The following is a 21,117-nucleotide window of genomic DNA, read 5'->3' as shown; positions in this document are numbered from 1 at the left end:
TTCATGAAGTGCATGGCGGTAGTGGCCGCCTTCCTGCGCAGTCGGGGCATCTAGGTATTCCCCTACCTGGATGACTGGCTCATAAAGGGCCGCTCCAAGGAGCAGATAGAGACCCAGGTGGTGTTCATCAGGCAGACCTTTCTCGATCTTGGCCTCCTCTTGAACAAAGCCAAATCCACCCTGTCTCCAACGCAATGAATAGAGTTCATAGGAGCGGTTCTGGACTCCACCCACACCAAAGCGTACCTGCCGGAGTCGAGGTTCCGTGCAATTTCTGAGCTCATCCTCGGACTACACCGCACCCTGGTTACCAGCGTGAGTTTGCCTCAGGCTGTTGGCAAAGTGCTTAAATTCAGCTGGAGCTGTCCAGAGCGCTAGGTGCTCGGGGCTTCAGCCATGCTAGACTCCGGCTTCGCCCGCTGCAGTCCTGGTTGGCTACAGTTTATTGCCTGGTCAGGGACCCCCTGGACTCAGTGGTGTCCGTTCCCCGCTTGGTGCTGAGCTCGCTATGGTGGTGGCTCGACCTGCGGGAAGTCTGCATGGGTGTCCCCTTTGCTACCCCGCAACCTTCCCTCTCCCTGGTGACGGACGCCTCGAATCGAGGTTGGGGAGCGCACCTGGGACGCCTCAAGACGCAGGGCTTGTGGTCGCCGGAGGACCTTGAGTTGCATATCAATGTCAGGGAGCTGAGAGCGGTCCGCCTGACGTGTTTTGACCTGTCTCACCTGGCCGGCAGGTACGTTTCAGTCCTTTCGGACAACACGGCGGAAGTTTTTTCTATCAACAAACGGGAGTGCACGCTCCTCTCCCCTCTGCAGGGAAGCCATCGCGCTGTGGGATTTCTGCGTTCACAATGCCACTCACCTGACGGAGTTCTGTCTTCCAGGGGAGCAGAACGGTTTGGCGGACACCCTCAGCCGCTCGTTCCAGGGTCACGAGTGGTCCCTCCGATGGGATGTGGTGCGCTCAATCTTCCAGCTCTGGGGCTTTCCCCAGTTAGACCTGTTTGCTTCAAGGGAAAACAGGAAGTGCCGATGGTTTTGCTCCCTCCTGGGCCACAGTCGGGGGTCTCTGTCGGACGCCTTCCTACATACGTGGGAGGACGGTCTGCTCTATGCCTTCCCTTCCGATCCCCCTGATACACAGGGTGCTTTTAACGATTCACAGGGATCACGCCAGGGTAATCCTGATAGCTCCGGCGTGGCCGTGCCAGCATTGGTACACGTCACTTCTGCACGTCAGTTCAGGTGCCCCTGACGCTCCCCTGTACTCCCGGACCTCATCACGCAGGACCGGGGCTCCCTCCACCATCCGAACCTCAAGTCCCTTCACCTCACAGCCTGTATGCTCCATGGCTGAACCTGGTGGAGTTGCAGTGCTCCCAGCAGGTAAGGCAGGTGCTGCTAGGTAGCAGGAAACCATCCACCAGGGCCACCTATCTGGCTAAATAGAAGCGCTTCTCCATATGGTTGGGTCAGCGGGGTGTACCAATTCCCGCTGTCCTTGACTATTTGCTTCACCTAAGACAACTGGACCGCTCCCTTTCCTCCATTTGCGTTCACTTGGCGGCCATATCCGTTTTTCATCCGGGAGAGGAGGGTGTCTCGGTGTTTGCGAATCTGCTAGTTGGGCATTTCCTCAAGGGTATGGACAGGCTCTTCCCACATGTGTGTCAGCCGACCCCTGCTTGGGACCTGAATCTGGTCCTCTCCGTCCTCTAGGCGCCTCCCTTTGAGCCTCTGGCTTCTTGCTCCCTGCTGTACCTATCGTATAAGACATCCTTCCTGGTGGCGATCACCTCGGCCTGACGGGTGTCAGAGCTTCGAGCGTTAACATCAGAGCCCCCGTGCACAGTCTTCTACAAAGACAAGGTCCAACTTAGACCTCATCCGGATTTCCTACCGAAGGTCATTTCGCAGTTCCACATGGGCCAAGGTATCTTTCTCCCGGTGTTTCATCCGAAACCACACTCCTCCAGCGAAGAGCAGAAGTTACACTCTCTGGATGTCCGCAGGGCCTTGGCTTTTTACATAGAGCGTACCAAGCTGTTCAGACGCTCGACCCAGCTCTTCGTCGCAGTGGCAGAAAGGTCTCCTCTCGGCGAATCTCTTCGTGGATCGCAACCTGCATCCGGGAATGCTACCGTATAGCTAAGACTCCTGTCCCTCCGGTCACAGCCCACTCCACTAGGCCACAGGCCTCCTCTGTGGCTTTCCTGGCTCAGGTTCCAACTCAGGAAATTTGTAGAGCGGCCACGTGGTCCTCCATCTACATGTTCTCGTCTCACTATGCCATCACGCACCGGGCGAGGGATGACACAGCCTTCGAGCGTGTAGTACTCCAGTTAACAGTGATCTCCGACCCCACCTCCTAAGGTTAGGCTTGTGAGTCACCTACTTTAAATGGACATGAACAACCACTCGAAGAAGAAAAAATGGTTACCCACCTTTTAGTAACTTGTTCTTTGAGATGTGTTGTTCATGTCCATTCCAGCACCCACCCTCCTGCCTCTCTGTCGGAGTGCTGGCAAGAAGGAACTGAGGGGTAGAGGGTCGGCGGGCCCCTTTATAGGGCACCATGGTGGCGCCACTCCAGGGGGCACCCGGGCTGACCCTATAGACGCTGCTAAGGGAAAATCTTCTGGCTGGCGTGCACGCGGCGCGTGCACACCTACTTTGAATGGACATGAACAACACATCTCGAAGAACAACAGTTACTAAAAGGTGGGTAACCGTTTTTTCCTTGAGTGCTTGCTCATGTCCGTTCCATATTAGATGTATGTGCTCGCCACATGAACTGGTGCCTGAAGTTTTTTCCTCAGCATTATCTGGACTGAACTGGCTCTGGCGCCCTCTGGAATGGTGCCCGCATGGCGTGGTATAAGGGGCGCCGCCAGCTACCCCCACCCTCAGTTCCTTCTTGCCACAGTGACGGTGCTGGAACATCTGCTGCTTCAGCTAGCACTGATTCATTCTCTGTTCTTGCAAACTTAGAAATCCTGTAAAATAGTTGTACGTAGTAGTTTTCTTAGTTATCCTTAGTAGTAGTTCTCAAACTCTTCCTTAGTCCCAAGCGGGATTCAGCCAGGGGTCGGGGCATGCCCCGTTCCCAGGCTTTAAGCCCTTAGATTGCTGCAAATGGTCTATGCCTGTCAGCAACCCACATACCAGCCCCCTAAGGCGCTTAAGCAAGGGGCACATCAGTGACATGTGCCACATCTGCAAATCCTTCAAACCCAGGATGAGGAAGGAGCATGGTATTCATTTGAAAGCACTCTTAATGGAGTCGACACTGTCTCAAGCACCGAAGCAGTGGTCTGACTCCGCATCGTGGCTTCCGTGCGCAGTGCTCCCCTGGCACCATCCATGAGCTGGCACCGGTCTCCCTCCATGGCTCCGGTTAAGAAGCTGAAAGAGACTGTGAGGGAAAGATCTCCTACCTCCCGCAAGGGAAAGGAGAGGGCAAGGAGAAAGCCAAGACTCATGTTGGGCAGCTCAACATCCCCCTTGGGAAATCTAAAGTCGAGCGGTACAGCCCATCCCATGCCTTGCCTGCGACTCCGGATAGTGGTGTAGGCCCCAGCCAGCTTCAGGTGCCGTCGAAGCACTAAGCTGTTCAAGCAGCTCAGGAGGTCCTGACACTCCCAGTGCTGCCCTCACCAGCTTCTGTGGTACCCTGATATTGGGGAAAACCTGCATTGAAACCTATGCATGTGTCCCCTCCCTGCCTCAGCAGTACCATTCCCCATAAGAGGGACATCCTGCTAACATTCACTCGCCCGCAGCCGACGCCTCAGGACAGGAGAGGCAGGCTCAGCAGAGCCTTCTTCAGTTCCCTCATCGGAGGCACTGATCGACAGACTCCAGGCTTACCTTGCTGGTAGATTGGTGCAGACCCTTTGAGGCACTCACCACCTGGCAAGAACTCTGGGATCAGCCCCAACCATCTTCAGGGGCCTGGGATGGATCAGGCACCAGAGACCGCGGATCTCCGGGCCATCATCACCGGTGTCCAAAAGGAAGGTCACCCTACTCAGAATGATCCTCCCAGCAACTGGCTCGTAGTAGCTGCTGGTCCCGTTCGACGTCCCACTACCAGTCGATTAGCATGAGGCATGGATGGCCGGATATCAGATGCAAATCCCCTGCAACAATGGGTGGGAACGATCTAGTCCCAGTCCAGAGACCCTCTGGAAAAGATCATTACCATTCCCTTGCTGCAATGGTGGACCAGCCGCAGGACAGTTCTGGAGCGGATTCCATTCGACAAACCCCTCACTCCATTGAGTTGGTGTTAGATGCCTCAGACATTGGCTGGGGTGCACATATCGGCGACCTCCAGACATGGGGGAACGTGGTCCCCGGAGGAGGTGCGGTTACAACCAAACGTCAAAACGCACGCCAATTGGACTGCTCAGAGCAGAGTTTTCCTGCCCTACCTGTCAGGCAAGAGGGTATGAGTCCTGATGGACCACACAGCCTCGATATTCTACATCAACAGGCAAGGCGGAGTGTGCTCGTCAGCTCTGTCAGAAGGCACTCCATCTATGGACTTCTGCATCAGCCACGAAATCCACCTGGAAGCTTGTCAACTTTCCAGTGTCAAGAATACCCTGGCAGACCAGCTCAGCAGTGACTACCACTTCTCACCATGAGTGATCGCTTCATCCAGAGGTAGCCTGCATGATCTTCCAAAGGTGGGGAACTCCGTGGACTTTTTCGCTACCAGACAGAACAGGAAATGCCACCGGTTTTGCTCTCAGCAAGGTCTGAGCAAGAGCTCCCTCTCAGATATCTTCCTCCTGTCATGGTCTGGGAGCCTGATGTACGCGTTCCCTCCAATTCCACTCTTTGGCAGGGTGCTGGCAAAGAAGAAGAGACAAAGTGCAGGTTGTCGTGATCGCCCCAGCATGGCCTACCCAGCGTTGGTTCGGCATGCTTATGAGCTTGTCAGCAGCCCCTCCCTGGCCCCTGCCCAACCACCTGGACTTGCTGCCACAGGACCACGGCTGGCTCCTAGAACCCCAGCCTCAAGTCCCTCCACCTCTTGGCATGGATACTGTGTGTCTGAACCCGGAGGAACAGACCTGTATAGAAGGAGTCCAACAGGTCCTCCTGGGGAGTAGGAAGCCCTCAACCAGGCTGACTTACCTGGCCAAGTGGAGGAGGTTTTCCCACTGGGTGTCCGAGCTTGGCTTCTCTCCCTTGCATTCTTCCATACAAGCTGTCCTGGACTACCTGCTCCATTTGAGGAACCAGGGCCTGGCACACTCTTCTATTACAGTACATCTAGTGGACATCTCCACTTTTCACCCGCCGATCCAAGAACAGACAGTGTTTTCTCATGACATGGTCAGATTCTTGAGAGGGCTCGAGAGACTCTTCCCGCAGGTACGGACTCCTGTCCCACAATGGGATCTTAACTTGGTCCTCTCTAGGCTCACCGGCCCGCCCTTTGAGCTGCTGGGTTCCTGCTCCCTTTCCCACTTGTCATGGAAGGTCGCGTTCCTGGTGGTGGTGACATTGGCAAGACAGGTCTCTGAAATTAAAGTCTTGACTTGAGTGTGGGTGAAAAAAACTATTACATCTTAAACTATACCATAATATGGCATAAGAGAATACATTTCTGTTGACCAAAACATTGAAGTAACACACTGGTGTATCAGACTGTCTTAGTTTAGTCTCCCAATTTTCTAATATTTTCCCTCCTGTTGTGTTTGTATAACTGTCTTTACGCATTCCTCAACCGCTTTGGTTAAATGATTCATTCTGTCCTCTTTTGCTGCTTTTGTGTCTTTTCTATAAGCCTAATGGATTGTGTGTTCATATTTCGTTTCTCCTTCATCAGTCTCCAGTGCAGATTCTTTGTTGCCCCCAGATCTGTAATTATTCTTTCATGTTGCTATATTGGGCATTACTCACTTCTTCCTTATTTCTTTATGTGGAATTGTTGTCTGATATATGATTATGGTAATTTCGAAGGATTTATGTGAATGTAAAGCCAAAGCAATACAATAGTAAATCAAGCCCCAAATTATGTAAGTGCTTTTTTAATAAACTTTTGTGTGGGGGCAACCCAATATATTTTTTAAATCTCTTGATGAAAGCGTATAGGTTAGAGAGGTGGGGACAGAGTGATGCATGCAAAGCTGTATGGATGCTAACTTGAGGGATTTCATGAATGAACTTCTCAAATAAAGCTACACACTCTACCAGTACTAAATGTTTTCCAGAACCTAAGTTTTACATGGGATTGGACTAGCTAAATACCATGCTCCTTATCCGTTAAAGAAGTGGTGGGCTAAGTTCTTGCTTTTCCAGATGAGTCTGCCTCCAGCTGAACCACTTCAGCATTGTGCACAATACAGTAGCCAGGTAGTGTATGCAAGTTGAGAAACAGATACCTGCGTAACGAGAATCCCGACAAGGGGTGGGAATAATAATTTTTAAGAAAGCATAAGGAGTATTTGATACAACAAGCCAGAAGAAAGGGGAAAAAAAACTAATCGGTCTAGAAACTATATTACTTGTCAGATGCAGGCATGAGGTGCTTCCTCCAGAAAAACAGATTCCAGCATCAGAGTTGCAGGAGAACTAGTTGGAAATTGAACTGCATTGCTGAAGGGAGGAAAATGTTTACCATAGCATAAACTACAGTATAGAACGGCAACACGCTTCATTACTCTCTTTTAGATTTGTTGATAGCTTGATCACTTTAATGCCTTGTAGGCTGGGAATTTCCCTGTAGCTTCTTACCTGGGAACTGAATTGTTTTCCAAATCTTAAGCACAACTGGTGTGGGTGAATGGAAAAAGCTTTTTGCGTTCTATTCAGAAAGCTTACATTTACACCTTTGGGGGAAAAAATGAATGAATGTATTTTGTTCATATTTGTTCTGTACATAACACTGAGATTTGAGACAGAGGTGAAATTTGAGAAATCACTTCAGTAGTTGTAAAGCTTTAAACATATGAAGCTATCACACTGAGACATCATTTGCCATTAGAGCGTCTTAAAACTGTCTCTAGGTCTGTGTCATTTAACTTTGAATGTTCATAACTTTAAAGTTATTTAAACTATTTTCTTCAAACATAAATTGTGTGGCTGTGCACTGAGTTGTAGGTAGAGTTGTATAAGAAATTCTAGCTGGTATTACTACAAACTGTATTTTTCATAATTTATATATGACAAAGGTGATATTTTAAGTCACACGCATGAGAGTTGGAGGCAGAGTTCAGATTGATTTTGAAGCTTACTTCTCATTTCCTGGCATATGTTTGCTTGATTTCTCAACCTTACCATTAACAAACATTTTTTGTATGGCTAGACTAGAAGCCAAAGGAGTAAATAGGGCGCCATTCATGTATTCTGTAATTCTGCAACCACAGAATTTGCTGCATATTCCATGGCCTGTCACAGAAATGGGCTCCAGTGTCCAGTCTTTCATTTTTTTAAAAACTGTTCCTATCTTTTATGGTTGTACCTTGAAAATATTAACCAGTTATAAATTTTTGTGTATTACTGAGTTTGTGGACCACTTAAAATGATAGCTCTGAAAATGTGAGTTCTCAACAGCTGTACGTCCAGTTTACAGTTATGCTTTGTTTTTACAAACATCTGATATATCATCAGAAAATATGGGGACAGCATGAAAATGGGTTTAATATCAAAATAAATAACAGTGCTATTAAAAACCTATATTTTCAAGTATAATTGAAGCTGATGTGTCTGATGCAGCCAGAGTTCTGCAGAATTCAGGTCCATTTTACCAGAGAATACATTGGGTTTGGGGTGTAATTGGTTTGAACTCGTGAAAGTTCTTTTAGTTTGCATCTTGTTCAAAACATTAACCTCACATCTTATATTTGTGTTTCAAAATATTGTGCAAATTCTGCTGCTTCTTTCTTACCTCAGTTCCCAGCATTTGCAGTGCTGGTGTGGGCCTATAGTTCTGACAGTCTTTTACAATTCGGTCCTATTGTAAGGCTAAGCAGACTTCAAGTCTCTTGTTCCTCCAGTTAAATAACAACCGTTTTATTAATTTCTCACATTTGAATCTGAAATTTTAAACTGGTAACTTAATATTTTGTGACAATTTTTGGCCATCTCTAAAGAACTTAGTTTAGAAAATATTTTGAATACTGACTTTTGATTAATATGCAGTCTATTCTTAAATTACATGACAAGAAGTGAAATCTCTGCTTCCTTTCAAATGGTTCTAAATACTGCATTCTATGGAATAATCGTAAACTCTCTGCTGTGTGTGGTTCTTAGAGAGAAACTGAAAAACTCCTGCCTCCAAGACACCTGTGCACAATTGTTGGGAATACTTACTGTCCCAAGCACAAAATTTACTTGCCCACCCTTAACTGTGATGATTAAAATGGGAAAAACTGTTTTTTTTCTCACTTCTGCATACCCAGACCACCAGCCCCAATAACCCATACAGTTTGTGGGGCAAATAAAAATTCATAACATGTTTTTGAAAATATTTAAATACACTTTGGAATAATCTATTGATTTTGCTGCTTATTTTACATGTTGGTCAGAAATAAAAATAATTTTAGCTAATGAAGTTCTCTGTTACTCCCTTAAGTGGTGCTGCTGTTGCTTTCATTGCCTAGTGAAGTTACAGACCAGAGATAGAAGATGGAGCTATAAAGCTCTGACAGCCTTGGCGGTAACTCAAGAATTTAAACTGAAGGGAAGAGGTCAAGAACAAGCCTTGCAGATGCCACAAAGAAAGTTGAAATAGACAGAATGGTTTCTGGCATGAAATCTGTAAGGAACCTGACAAACGAGTTAAATATTTTTCAACATCAGAGGTCTTTGAAAAGTTGTTTATAAGTCCTCAGTCTACGCTTTGATGTTCCCTGTACAGAACTGCATTTTCACTAGTTAGCTGATCATTCATCCCTATGTTTTTTATAAAGAATAAAAGTCAAACAGCAGTAACAGTTTATAACTTGAAGGTCATTGTAATATAATTTTACTTCAGCTGCTCTGTGCCAAGAGCCAAGATTTCCCAGTGCAGCACATAAATTCAAAATACCTTGCTACTTATAGGAAATCTGTGCTTTCATAAGGAAGATGAACTTAGACCCACACAAGAAATAAAGATAAATTGCTGAGTAAACTGGAAAAAAATTGTCTGCAAATGGTTCTGAAAAACTAAAGGTCTTTCACTGAAGCCCTATATTTAATTACAGTATACCAGTACTGTTCACTGCTCTCTATACTCATGTCCTGAATTGGTATCCCTTTGTAGTCTCAATTTCAAGATGAATTGTCTTCCAGATCAATGCATTCCATCGATGTAGCATTGTGCTAGAGAAATGCTATAGGTTGATTACCAATAGCGTGAGGTTCTAGGAACCCTTATCTTAAGTTGGTTTGAATGCTGAGTAGGAAGAGAGAGAGGGGTAGCCAAGCAGTGCTGCTTGTAAGCCAGGGCTCACTGAAAATAGGCACATTCATTTTCTGCACTGATGAATCAGATCTGGTTTGCATGAATACAAACCAAGGAAAGATTGCAAAATTTTGTCCAAATTGATCATTTATCATATCACTTGCAATGAAATCTTTTCACAACTAGGATGGATTTCAAGCAGGAAAGTGACAAAATAATTTAACTATTAGAAGTTACTTCAGTAGTTAAGTTGCCATAATCACTGATTTTCAAATGTGCATTCCAGAGCAATACCACCAAATAGCTCACACTGTTGCCTCCAGACATGCCTGAATGACATGGTTTGTTGCTTGTTTGCTGTAGGGGAGGTATTTACTTTAGTGATGTGTTATTTCATTGTGCTCAGGTAGTCTTCAGCAATTAGTTCTGTATCTTTTTACTAATTAGATTATACTTCAGAATTTAATTTGGTCTTGTGAATTGCAATCCATGTCATCATCTTATTATTTTGGGATAGCTGTCCTTTTAGCAAAAATAATGCTCAAAAATTGGAATGTTAGAACCTGATTTGCTAGAACTGGAATGTTGGCCAGGACACTTGACAAAGATTAAAGGCCTCACAGAACTGCCAACTCTCATGATAATATTGCAAGTCTGATGTTAGGTGTTATTTTAAAAGTTTTCATTTCACAAACTGTTGCCACTCTTTCATTACTTTCAGTGGAAGCCAGGTTGCCATCATTAAGATGACCAGTGTTTCCCTAAGCTTTTGCAGATAGAAATGAGGTTACTGTTATCTCAGTTGACCAGCTCTCATTCTCATTATGCATGGCACAGGAAGGAGACAGTGAGGGAACAGGAGATGCAAGGATGGTTGTGATGGAAATAATTAAGAGGGCTCAAGGGAATGCTGGAGGACAGACTGTGAGAAAGGGTAACAGGAACAAGGTGATATTGGAGGGCATGGATTATGTGAGGGGCAGGGGTCAATGTGGAGGACAGAAGATGGCAAGAGCAGGCATGGAGAATGGGATAGCTCAGTGGTTTGAGCATTGGCCTGCTAAACCCAGGGTTGTGAGTTCAATCCTTGTGGGGGCCATCTAGGGAACTGGGGTAAAAATCTGTCTGGGGATTGGTCCTGCTTTGAGCAGGGGGTTGGACTAGATGACCTTCTGAGGTCCCTTCCAACCCTGATATTCTATGAGTGCTAAAAGCTTTGATGAGAGGGAGATATGGAAGACACATAGAGAAGGAAGGAAATGTAGATCTCCCACCTCCAAGGTTATATGAGAGGCTAAAATTTTGTCATGGAATCCTGCTTCAGCTTCAGGGCTGTGGGGCAGGAGCTGTCAGCCAGCGAGGGGTGGGGAAGGAGTAGCCCAGAGCTCCTGGATGGCAGGGACACCCCCACAGCTCTAAGATGCTGCTGGCAGCAGTGGGGACGCCGTGTTCTCAGCTACTGTGGATGTGGACGCTGGACCCTCCTCCCTCCCCATTTTGTCAGTTATTTTTAATAAAAGTCAGGGACAGATCAGGGGCTTCTGTGAATGTTTGGTTATTGCCTGTGACCTGTCTGTGATATTTCATAAAAATAACAGTGACAAAATCTTAGCCTTAATTATGATGGAATGACAGATCTATCACCACCCAGCAGTTAGAGGGAGGCTTGCCTTTCTATTTTTGTATTTTCACATGCAAATTGTATATAAGTGTATTCATAGACTTTAAGGTCAGAAGGGGACCATCATGATCATCTTTTGATCTCCTTGAGGCCACAGAACCTTACCAACTCCTCAAATAGACCCCTAACCTCTGGCTGAGTTACTGAAGTCCTCAAATCATGATTTAAAGACTCCAAGTTACAGAGAATCCACCATTTATACTAGTTTAAACCTGCAAGTGACCCATGCCCCATGCTGCAGAGGAAACTGAAAACTCCCCAGGGTGTCAGCCAATCCGACTTGGGGGGAAATTCCTTTCCAACCCCAAGTATGATGATCAGTTAGACCAGGAGTCCGAGCGGCTTTTTTTTTTTTTGTTTGTTTGTTTTCATTCAGTGAGGCAGGGGGTGCATGCTACAAAATTTTTTACTGATAGGGCTGCGTGATCAAAAAAGTTTGGAGACCATTGAGTTAGACCCTGAGCATGTGGGCAAGACCTACCAGCTAGACACCTGGGAAAGAATTATCTGTAGTAACTCAGAGCCCTCTCCATCTAGTGTCCCGTCTTCAGCAGTTGGGGATTTTTGCTGCTGGCAGTTGGTGATGGGCCACATGCCATCGTAGGCTCAAAAATCTCCAGGCAGGCAAAATGCAAGTGTAATTTATTTCTGAAGTCTAGTGATGGTTATGCCAACACTATAGTAATAGGTAAAGTATAAGAATTAAAATAGAATAGAATGTCATTTTTTGAGTACTGAGTCGTAACTTTTGGAAGCTTGACATTTCCAATATTAGGATAACAAATGTCACTGGATGTTTAAATTCCACCTAGGCAGCCACCAAAGATTGACACAAGTGACTGTGATTTAATACTGCACTCCAGTCTTGTTTTTCAGCTTTCAAATCATCTGCGCGTGGCAGTTTTATAAAAACTGCTCAGTAACAACAGTGACCGAGGGTACGATTAGTGCACATATGTTCTCATTTTATTTTCTTTACTGATAGTTGTCCTAAGGGTTCTGTGGTGAACACAATATATGTTTTCATAGGATTCTGCGTTTGTTTTTTTCTTTTAGTGTTGTTGTTTATATGACCCCAGTAGTGTGAGTGGTGTTTAGAGATAAGCATTATTGTTACTTGCATAGATAGGAAAAAATGAAGCAGTGTAACTAACAATGCACAAACAATAATGGAAAATTTATGGGTAAAATTAGGCACCAGACTGTTCAGTTTTGTGAATGCATTAGGAACACAGACTGACAACTGAAAATTTGCTACAGCATTCAAGCAGTCTCATGTGTGATGTCAATGTTCACAGATATCTGTGTTGGAAACTTCTCACCAAAAGTATCAGGGAATAGCCATGTTAGTCTGGATCTGTAAAAGCAGCAAAGAGTCCTGTGGCATCTTTTAGACTAAAACGCATGAGCTTTCATGGGTGAATACCCACTTCGTCGGATGTACCAAAACTCACTTTATGCAGAACTCGTTGAAAACCTTCTGAATGCTGCAGATACGTCTTTCTGAGCTCCCATTTCCCTGTTAGTCCTAAAATGCCAGTGTCCAAAGGGTTAATACAATCTTCTAGAAGTATTTATTATATGCAGAATATTTTTGGTTGAGACAGAAAAACTCTGAAAGGGAGCAAGAGGAGAAAATAATAAGGAAACAACATAAACAATATAAAGGCGGCAACAACAACAATCCTTTCCTGGTTGGGGGGTGGAGGGCAATGTTTGGTCGGAACGCACTGCCCCAGAAGTGAGGAGGAGGCAGAAGAGGGCATGCCTGAGAAATGCTCCCTCCACTGTGGGTGAGCGGGTGGGATATTAGCTGGATCAGAAAAAAGGATGCTCTGCCCTGCGGGGGTGATGGTAGAATGTGCATTCCCAAAGATGCCAGATGCCACTCCTTTTTCCTTGGTTCTTGCATCCTGTTGGTAGACTGGGGAGAAAGAGTAGGAGAAGACTTTTCCTCCCCAAACAATTGAAACTTTTCCCTTAGGCTTCAAGACTCCCTTGTATCTCCAGCTGCCCCGCTCCTGCCCTGTAGTTCTAGATAGGGGACTGTTTCCAGGATGCAGTGGGTCACCTGGGTTTTGGGATCAGCAAGGAATTTTTTCTTATTGGGCCAAATTAGATATGGGTCAGATGAGTTATTTGCTTTCCTCGCAGCACTGTGGAGATGCAGCTGGGATAACAAATAGAATTTGGAACTCTAATATTAAGAGATAATATGGGTATGAGTAGTTTGTTGCAAATGGGGCCAATGCAGATAAAAGCTAGAAGGACCAGCTCCCAGGCCGTGTGCTTGTAAGGAGAAGGGAAGCCCAGAATTCTTGGCAGTCCAAGCTTTTCTCTCCTCTCCTCCCTACCCCCCACCACCCTTGGTACCCTTTATAGCTCCCTGAGTCCTGGAACTAGGCTTCAGGGTCTGTCCTGGTTTATTGGTTATGTGAGACTTTCCTGTGTCTGCAAACTCCTCTGTAATTTGGAAACCTGTTAAATTACTCTTTTGTATATGATCTTAAATTGAGTAGCTGTGTACAAAAGGTTTCATTTTGCTACATATTGTTGGGCAGAAGTTCAGATTCCCCACCCGGTTTAATCCTGTTTAAATAGCAGTAATGCCAGTATTTTTCTAGCTTGCCACTGAATGTTGTTCAGGATGGTATGTAGTAACTCAGACAATTGAGCTCTTAAAATGCTGTTTTCCAGTTAAAAAATAAAAAAGGGTAGGAGGAAGAGGATTGGAGGGGACAAAATCCTTGTGTCTTATTCAACAACTTTGCCAAATGGCAGAGAAACTGAGGAATTTACATACTTCTAAAACTATTCTAATGTTTCAGATAATACTAAAATCCTAAGCCTTCTTATGAGCTTGTACTAACTTGTTTGCAAAACATTTTTCTGGCAAATACATTCCAGCATGTTTCCTCTTTTTTGATAGCCATAACAAAATGAAGCTGTAGATGGTGTTCAGATAATGAATGGTTGAATAGCATTCAGCTTTCTCCTGCACTTTAACTCAACTCTGCCAGGCTACATTTGTTCACAGATACGTTGAATATTACATTTAATGAATGTACAAATACCAGTTTGTCCTAATGTTTTTTTCTTCTCTTTTCCAGAGTGATAGTCTTTCAAGGTATGTGTTTGATTTAAACAAATCATTTATTTATAAAACAGAAACCTTTTTGACTTGTATTCTATTTTTTAAGTTCTTAATTTTCAAATCCTACTTTGCTCTCAATAGTTGGTTAGGTTAAACTCTGAAAAAATGTTAATGCTGTAAAGATTTAGTATGTTTTATATAGAATATAGCAATAAAGCCATAGGATTGACTTTTTACACATTCAGGCAAGTGGGAGATTAGAGGGGACCTGACGATATGTCCAAAATGTTGTTTCGGTTCTGTGCTGAAGTATTTATTTATACTGTACCTAAAATATGCTAGGTACTTCGCAAAACATAGTTGATCCAGACTGTGTCCCATGCAGTTTACAATACAAAGCTAAGATTTTCATAAACTGTCTCAATTTTTGGATACCCAGTTTGAGACACTATAAGGGGCTTCACTTTCAGAAAGTGCTGCCTCCTCTGAAAATCAGGCTTCTTGAAGTTTTCTCAAGATGTTTACCTGTCAGAGAGAAACAAATCCTGCACTCCTCACCCCCAATAATGTGCATTTCTAGATGTTACTTAGGTTCAAAAACATTTCTTAACTAACAATGAATGTATGCGAATATGACTTGGCTTTTGGCAAGCTAGTGCCATTGCTCTTGATCAGTGAGTTAATACTGAATATGGAGCATTCACGCTCAATGGGAACCAAAGTAGGCTGCATTCAGTAGACGTGAAATGCAATGTTAGTGATCATTACAAATAGGCTGAAAATGCCACTTAACTCATTCATTTGGAGGATTTAATCTTAAGGAAGTAATATTACTTCATAGTTCAGGATTTTTGTATTTATTTACAGTTGACTCTCTTAAAAGAAACCTGTAAAGGAAAAAATGGGCGTGTACTCATTGTAACAGCTTTATGATAAATGGCCTGAAAAAATTCTTAAAAATAAATAGATAAAAACAATGTACTTTAAAAAAAAAAATTAAGAAGTCGAGTCTTGTCTGTGCTAGAAACCTCTGTGTTAAATGAGGATGTTACAACAGCTGAACCATACGCAATGGGAAGGGGAACAGATTTTTGGTCAGATTGTTTAAAGCTGTTAGGATTTTTTGTGTGTATTAATATCTGTTTTACTTCAATAACTAATATTGACTAAAAGAAGCCTTTGTTAAAGGAGCTGTGCTGCTTCTGGTAAGGTAATTGAGCTCACAATTAATATCCTTGAGAATTCCCTGAAGTCCTCCAGTAAAACTGGGAAGACCAGACTCGACTTGGCAGATCTCTTTGAGGTTAAAAATAAAACCCCAAAAATAATTCAATGCTTATAAAAGATGAATAGGCAAAGAAAAGTTCTTTTCTTTTAAAAAATCTTGACTAGGTTGTCTTCAGAATCATGCAACAATGTCTTGAAGGAATGTATTTTAATTCAAAAGAAATTTTGACATAGAAGGCTGATGTTTGCATTCCCTAAGCCATACTTGACAGTCAGAAAACCTCTTTTCATTTGAAATAAATCTTAGTGTTGAGTGGAAGAAAGAAAACTTTAAAAACTGTTTCCACCACTTAGAGAGAGGATAGGAGATAATGATATGAATAAACTATGTAGGCTTGATACACTGCACCAGGTTAGCAATGTTATGAAAATAATGAACTTTTCTTCTTTTAAAGATATGATGCGGGATCAATCAGCACATCATCAGGCGACCGTTATGATTCGCTGCTGGGGCGGTCTGGGTCACAGAGTTACTTTGAAGAACGAAAACCATATTGTAGTAGGCTAGAAAAAGAAGATGCAACTGACTTTAAAAAGGTATCTGGGCCAGTAGTTCTGATATTAAAATAAACCATTATGTGCAGTCTTTTTTCCCCCCCCACTCACCCTCCCGCCCCCAATAAATTCTATCCTGAAGTAATCATATTACTCACATTAAGTCCCAAATCTTGCCTTAGCCTAAGGCCTACTGGGGTAAGTCAACCTAAGTTACGCAACTCCAGCTATGTGGATAACATAGCTGAGGTTGACATAGCTTAGGTCGATTTACTGTAGTGTCTACATCATGCTGGGTTGACAGGAGAAACTCTCCCATCGACTCTTACACTTCTCGTTCCAGTGGAGTACCAGAGTCGAGGGAGAGTGATCAGTAGGTGATTTAGTGGGTCTTCAGTAGACCCACTAAATCGACCTCCGGTGTGTCAGTCGCCACAGTGCTGATCCCCAGTAAGTGTGGGCATACCTTAAGTAACTCAACTCGGAACTCCACAGAGGCAAAGGGGAAGAATTGTATCCACCTCCCTGGCTATATAGTAGCTTCTGGCCCTTGCATTCACCTCTGCAAGAGAAGGGGAAAGTCCAGAGGAGCCAAATGCTGTTTTAATGACACCACATACCCACTACCTTGGTCCTTGTGTTGTTAGAATTGCTTGATATCTATAATGGAGACTTTTATTTGGTGCACTTGCTAGTACAATATAAAATCAAGTCTTGTTGAAAACTAGAAGAAACTTGTGAAGAAATGAGAAACTGTTCAACTTATTGTCAATGAGAGATTTTTTTCAGAAGGAAAATGTTTCAAATTGTTGTCTTTATTATGGAAATATAAGGTAAAATTATCATACATTTCTTCTTGTCTGTAATATAAAAGACAGAAGTTTCTCCTTTCAGGGAATTTAAGCATTTTACGTGTGGAAGCTAGAATTTTCTTGTAATACTACTTACAATGCTTTTGTCACCCTTGTGAAATTGTACTGTATAATTTAATAAGGGATAAGCTAGTAATGTTCTTAAGAAAATGCCCTAAAAATCAGTTGAAATGATATTGTTTCTGCAGGTGTTTTTGAGCCATTCAGTAGTGGGAATATAGTTCTCTGTTAAGTTGGTTCAGAACACACAGAGAAAAGTACTGTTCTGTTCTATAGAACCTCTGAATATAAATTTCTTTTTGTACAATTAAATCAAGTTTTAGAAGAATTTAGCCCCTTGTACATTAAGTAATGCAACTAAAAGAGATGCACATTTCTTAAACCTGTCTAAATTTTCTCTTAGCTTTATGAACAGATTCTAACTGAAAATGAAAAGCTGAAAGCGCAGTTACATGATACCAACATGGAGCTGACGGATCTTAAACTACAGTTGGAAAAGGCCACTCAGGTTTGTATTCACTCACAAAGCAAAGTCTCTAGCTGGTAAAATGGGTAACAAACCAGCAAATCCTGGAAATGGAATTGACATTTTTCTCAGGTGTCGACTTTACCTTCTCTTTTTCTAAAAGAATGGGGCTAAGTACTGCAACTGCCATTGTTGCTGGAGATGAGGGAAGGCCATATGAGTCTGGTTGCCTAATGCAAGTGTTAATTGTTAAGGAATCAATGATTCTTGCCGGCATATATCTAAGTAATTTCTCTGCAGGGAGGAAGGCATAAAAACAGAGAAAATGATTCTACATTGTTGAATTACATTTGTTCAAAGTATCAATGATTAACTTATGAACTGATTGTTTTATAAACCTGATGGCAGGTTGTTACAGACTGCCATGCTGTCACTGGCTGATTAGATATCCTGTCTTGCAGTTAGAGCAGATAGGGCAACCTCTAAATAGGTGCAGATGACAGCTCTCAAATAACAGTGTGGCATATGGTGATATCACATCTGTAGATTAATAGTAGGTTTCTTCTTAAAAACTATTGTAGAAAGAATTTATAAATAAATAACTGTACCCAGTATACATCACTGTAGTATCTAAGGGCTTGTCTACACTACTGCTTAAGTCGATGCAACTTACATCACACAGGAGTGTGAAAAAGTGCCCCCCTACTTCCCCGAGCGATGTAAGTTGCATCGACTTAAAGCGGTGTCCATACCAGCATTATGTTGGCAGGAGACGCTCTCCTAGCAACATAGCTTCCGCCTCTGATTGAGATGCAGTAAATAAGCCAACGGGAGGGTGCTCTCCCGTAGCATAGCGTGTCTTCAGCACTACAGCAGCTGTGCCAATGTAGTGCAACAGCATAGACTAGCCCTAAGCATCTCAAAAACATCAATGAAATCATTGATGTAACACCCTTAATGGTAAGGATGTATTAACTTACTTTGCCAAAAGGTGCAAAAAGATTAAATTACTTGTCCAAGGTCATAGAGGACATCTGTGACTGAGCCAGGAACAAACTCTGTTCACTTTTATACCATTCTAGAACCTTAACTACAACACTGTCTCTCAGAATATAAGTATTAAAGAGTTTCTTGGGCATGAGATGAAATACTATGTAAAATTGTATGTTTTGACTTTTCTATGTTGAGACCATAAAGAGTCAAAACATTGTGGGTTTTTTGTTTGCCTCCTATATTTTATATTTTTCTACTCTAAATCCCAAATGTAATTATTAACATTATATTTCAGAGACAAGAGAGATTTGCTGACAGGTCACTCTTGGAAATGGAAAAAAGGGTAAGTTTCTGCAAAAGATCTAGTGGATTCTTTATTTAGTTTGTTTTGTTGTGTTTTCCAACCCTAGGGTGGATATATTTTATTGAACTGATTCTTACGATTTAGATGTTGGGTTTGTAGGATGCAAAGTGGCAATAAATGTAAGGTGGCATTATAGGCAGTAATACTTCTTTTAATTAGTTGTCCTCAAATTGTCAGTTATATTAGAGAGAGAAGATGGGTGAGCTCTGTGTGTGTGTCACAGCTCTGTTCTACCTTGTATTCAACTGTGATGCTCAAAGTATCTCTCCCAGACCTGAAGAATGGCTCTGTGTGGCTCAAAAGTCTGTCTCTCACCAACAGAAGTTGGTTCATTAAAAGATAATACCCCACCCACCTTGTGTCTCTAATATTCTGGAACCAACATGGCTTCAGTAACACTGCATACCGTACTATAAGTTAATTATATGTAATATAACCACACATGTGGTGGTGGTGTAGTAAGTTGCACCATTGACTTCCACTTCTGTACTCTGCTTGTTAAACAGTTTTCCCTGGAATTATGTCTAACATTCCATATTTCTAAGCAGCTTCCAACAGCTTCATTTTAAAAAAAAACAAAAAAAAAACCTCAAAACTTTCTCCTCATTTACTTAGGATTTGATGTCTTGGAACTTTCCATGGTGAAAAGCAAGTACGAGATGTCTCATGGGAATCTCCTTTTATCATCAGTAATAATGATGATACCACTTTGGGGGAGGGGAAAAGAGGAAAATTGATGGGGGGATTTTTTTTTTAAAACTGGGTGAGAGGATCTGTTTGAAGTTGTGCAAAGACTGGGAATTTTAGTACTCCTAAAGGCAGATTGAAGATGAGGTTGTTGAAAATACAGATCACTCACATTCTGTGAGAGATAATATGTATATTTGTACACAAATGTATATGTAAGCAGTAAGACACGGGGTTTAAAATTATGGTCATACTGAAGTTTATATATGACACAAACATTTAATTTTATGTCTGCATTTCCATTAGAGACTCGTTTTTTCAAAGCTAGTAACTTAGCTGTAAAAATTTCCTTTCAACAAAAGTTTGGCTCTTCTCAAGAGCCACTTTTTTTTTTTTTTTAAGCCAAATTCATTTAAATTGTTTAAGCTTGTTTTTAAGGTATAAAAAGAAGAGTAGTGAGAGGAGGATTTTTTGTAGTGTTAGTTTCGTTATTCTTAAAGTAAATTATTTATATTGAAACATTATATGAATCCCTTAAACTTGCCTTTTGCTCTCTGCCACCTAAACAAAAGCCAGACCAAAAAACCTCCAATCCAACTCTGCAGCTATAGATTGTTTTAATAGTATACAGGAGTACTGGATTTAGAAGTTTAACAGGAATTATTGCAGATTAAGAAGCCACTTTTAGTTCTACAGATCTTACCAATGATAAAATAAAAACTCGTTAGTTACGGTAGGGAACCAAGGAGGTGCAGAAATGCTCAGCTGCACTAACTGACTGAAATTCCACTATGGTAGTTTAGTGAATGAACAATGCATAAGGAAAATAAGGCTCCTGATATGCAGAGATGAACACGGCTTTCCTTACTGTTGCATTCATTCATTCCTGCATCCTCTCCAGATAGCTCTAACAGTTTCTCTGCACCTTCTGTCCCTCAATTCTTTTGACCCCCTAAGGTAGCTCGCATTTTTTTCTCTGGGCAGTGATAATCACCTGCTTTAATGGGCATTTCCTTTGCCACTGTGCTCACACAAGTGAAATTTATTACTTTTAATTATGTATATCATAGGTATAATGGTTCCTGTTTTTAATATGCGTTGCAATTTATTTAAAGGTGTAGTGCATGATGCTCTTGTGTCTCCGTAGCAAAATTCCTGCTTTGCTCTCAGTTCCTAAAATAGGCCATTGTATCAAGAGACTTAGTGACACTATGGCCTGGTCTACACTGGGGGATGGATCTAAGTTATGCAACTTCAGTTACATGAATAACGTAGCTGAAGTCGACATATTTAGACCTACTCACCGCGGTGTCTTCACTGCGGTGAGTCGACTGCTGCCGCTCCCCCATCAACTCCGCCTGCCCCTCTTGCGGCGGTGGAGTACAGAAGTTGATGGGAGAGCACTCAGGGGTCGATTTATCACATCTAGACGCGATAAATCAACCCCTGCTGGATCGATCACTGCCCACCAGTCCGGCAGGTAGTGTAGACATACCCTATGAAACTGTTTATTTTCCACAGAGGAGACTTTTTATCCAATCAGTTTCACTGTAGAAGTGTTATTCTTGTACCAAATTTATTACATAAAACACATAGCGGGTCAAGGGAGGAATAAAGGTTGTAATAGCATTACTGAGTAGTTGAAACCTAGTTGGCTCGAGGAGTGGAGTCATGTTCTTTTTATTTTACCAACTCAAACTTAACTCTGATATATGAGGAACATTTTTTTAAAAAAGAATTTCTTTGATTATACATTTTCTCCTTTTCCAT

The 21,117-nt window shown here is 42.7% G+C and overlaps 1 protein-coding gene across 4 annotated transcripts in view; it reads left to right on the top strand.

The window, feature by feature from the left end:
- The window catches only part of PPP1R12A (protein phosphatase 1 regulatory subunit 12A), a 232,753-nt gene that overhangs the window by 194,918 nt on the left and 16,718 nt on the right, over positions 1 to 21,117 (top strand). For all 4 annotated transcript variants that reach the window (XM_050934674.1, XM_050934656.1, XM_050934680.1 and 1 more), the window contains 4 exons: positions 14,200 to 14,216; positions 15,866 to 16,007; positions 17,241 to 17,345; positions 18,592 to 18,639. In XM_050934674.1, the coding sequence (XP_050790631.1) occupies positions 14,200 to 14,216; positions 15,866 to 16,007; positions 17,241 to 17,345; positions 18,592 to 18,639 (312 nt within the window). The remainder of the gene's footprint in view (positions 1 to 14,199; positions 14,217 to 15,865; positions 16,008 to 17,240; positions 17,346 to 18,591; positions 18,640 to 21,117) is intronic.

This window comes from Gopherus flavomarginatus, chromosome 1, assembly GCF_025201925.1.
Source record: "Gopherus flavomarginatus isolate rGopFla2 chromosome 1, rGopFla2.mat.asm, whole genome shotgun sequence".
Lineage (NCBI taxonomy): Eukaryota > Metazoa > Chordata > Testudines > Testudinidae > Gopherus > Gopherus flavomarginatus.
The sequence above is the reverse complement of the archived record's forward strand: the minus strand, read 5'-3'. Positions and strand labels throughout refer to the sequence as shown.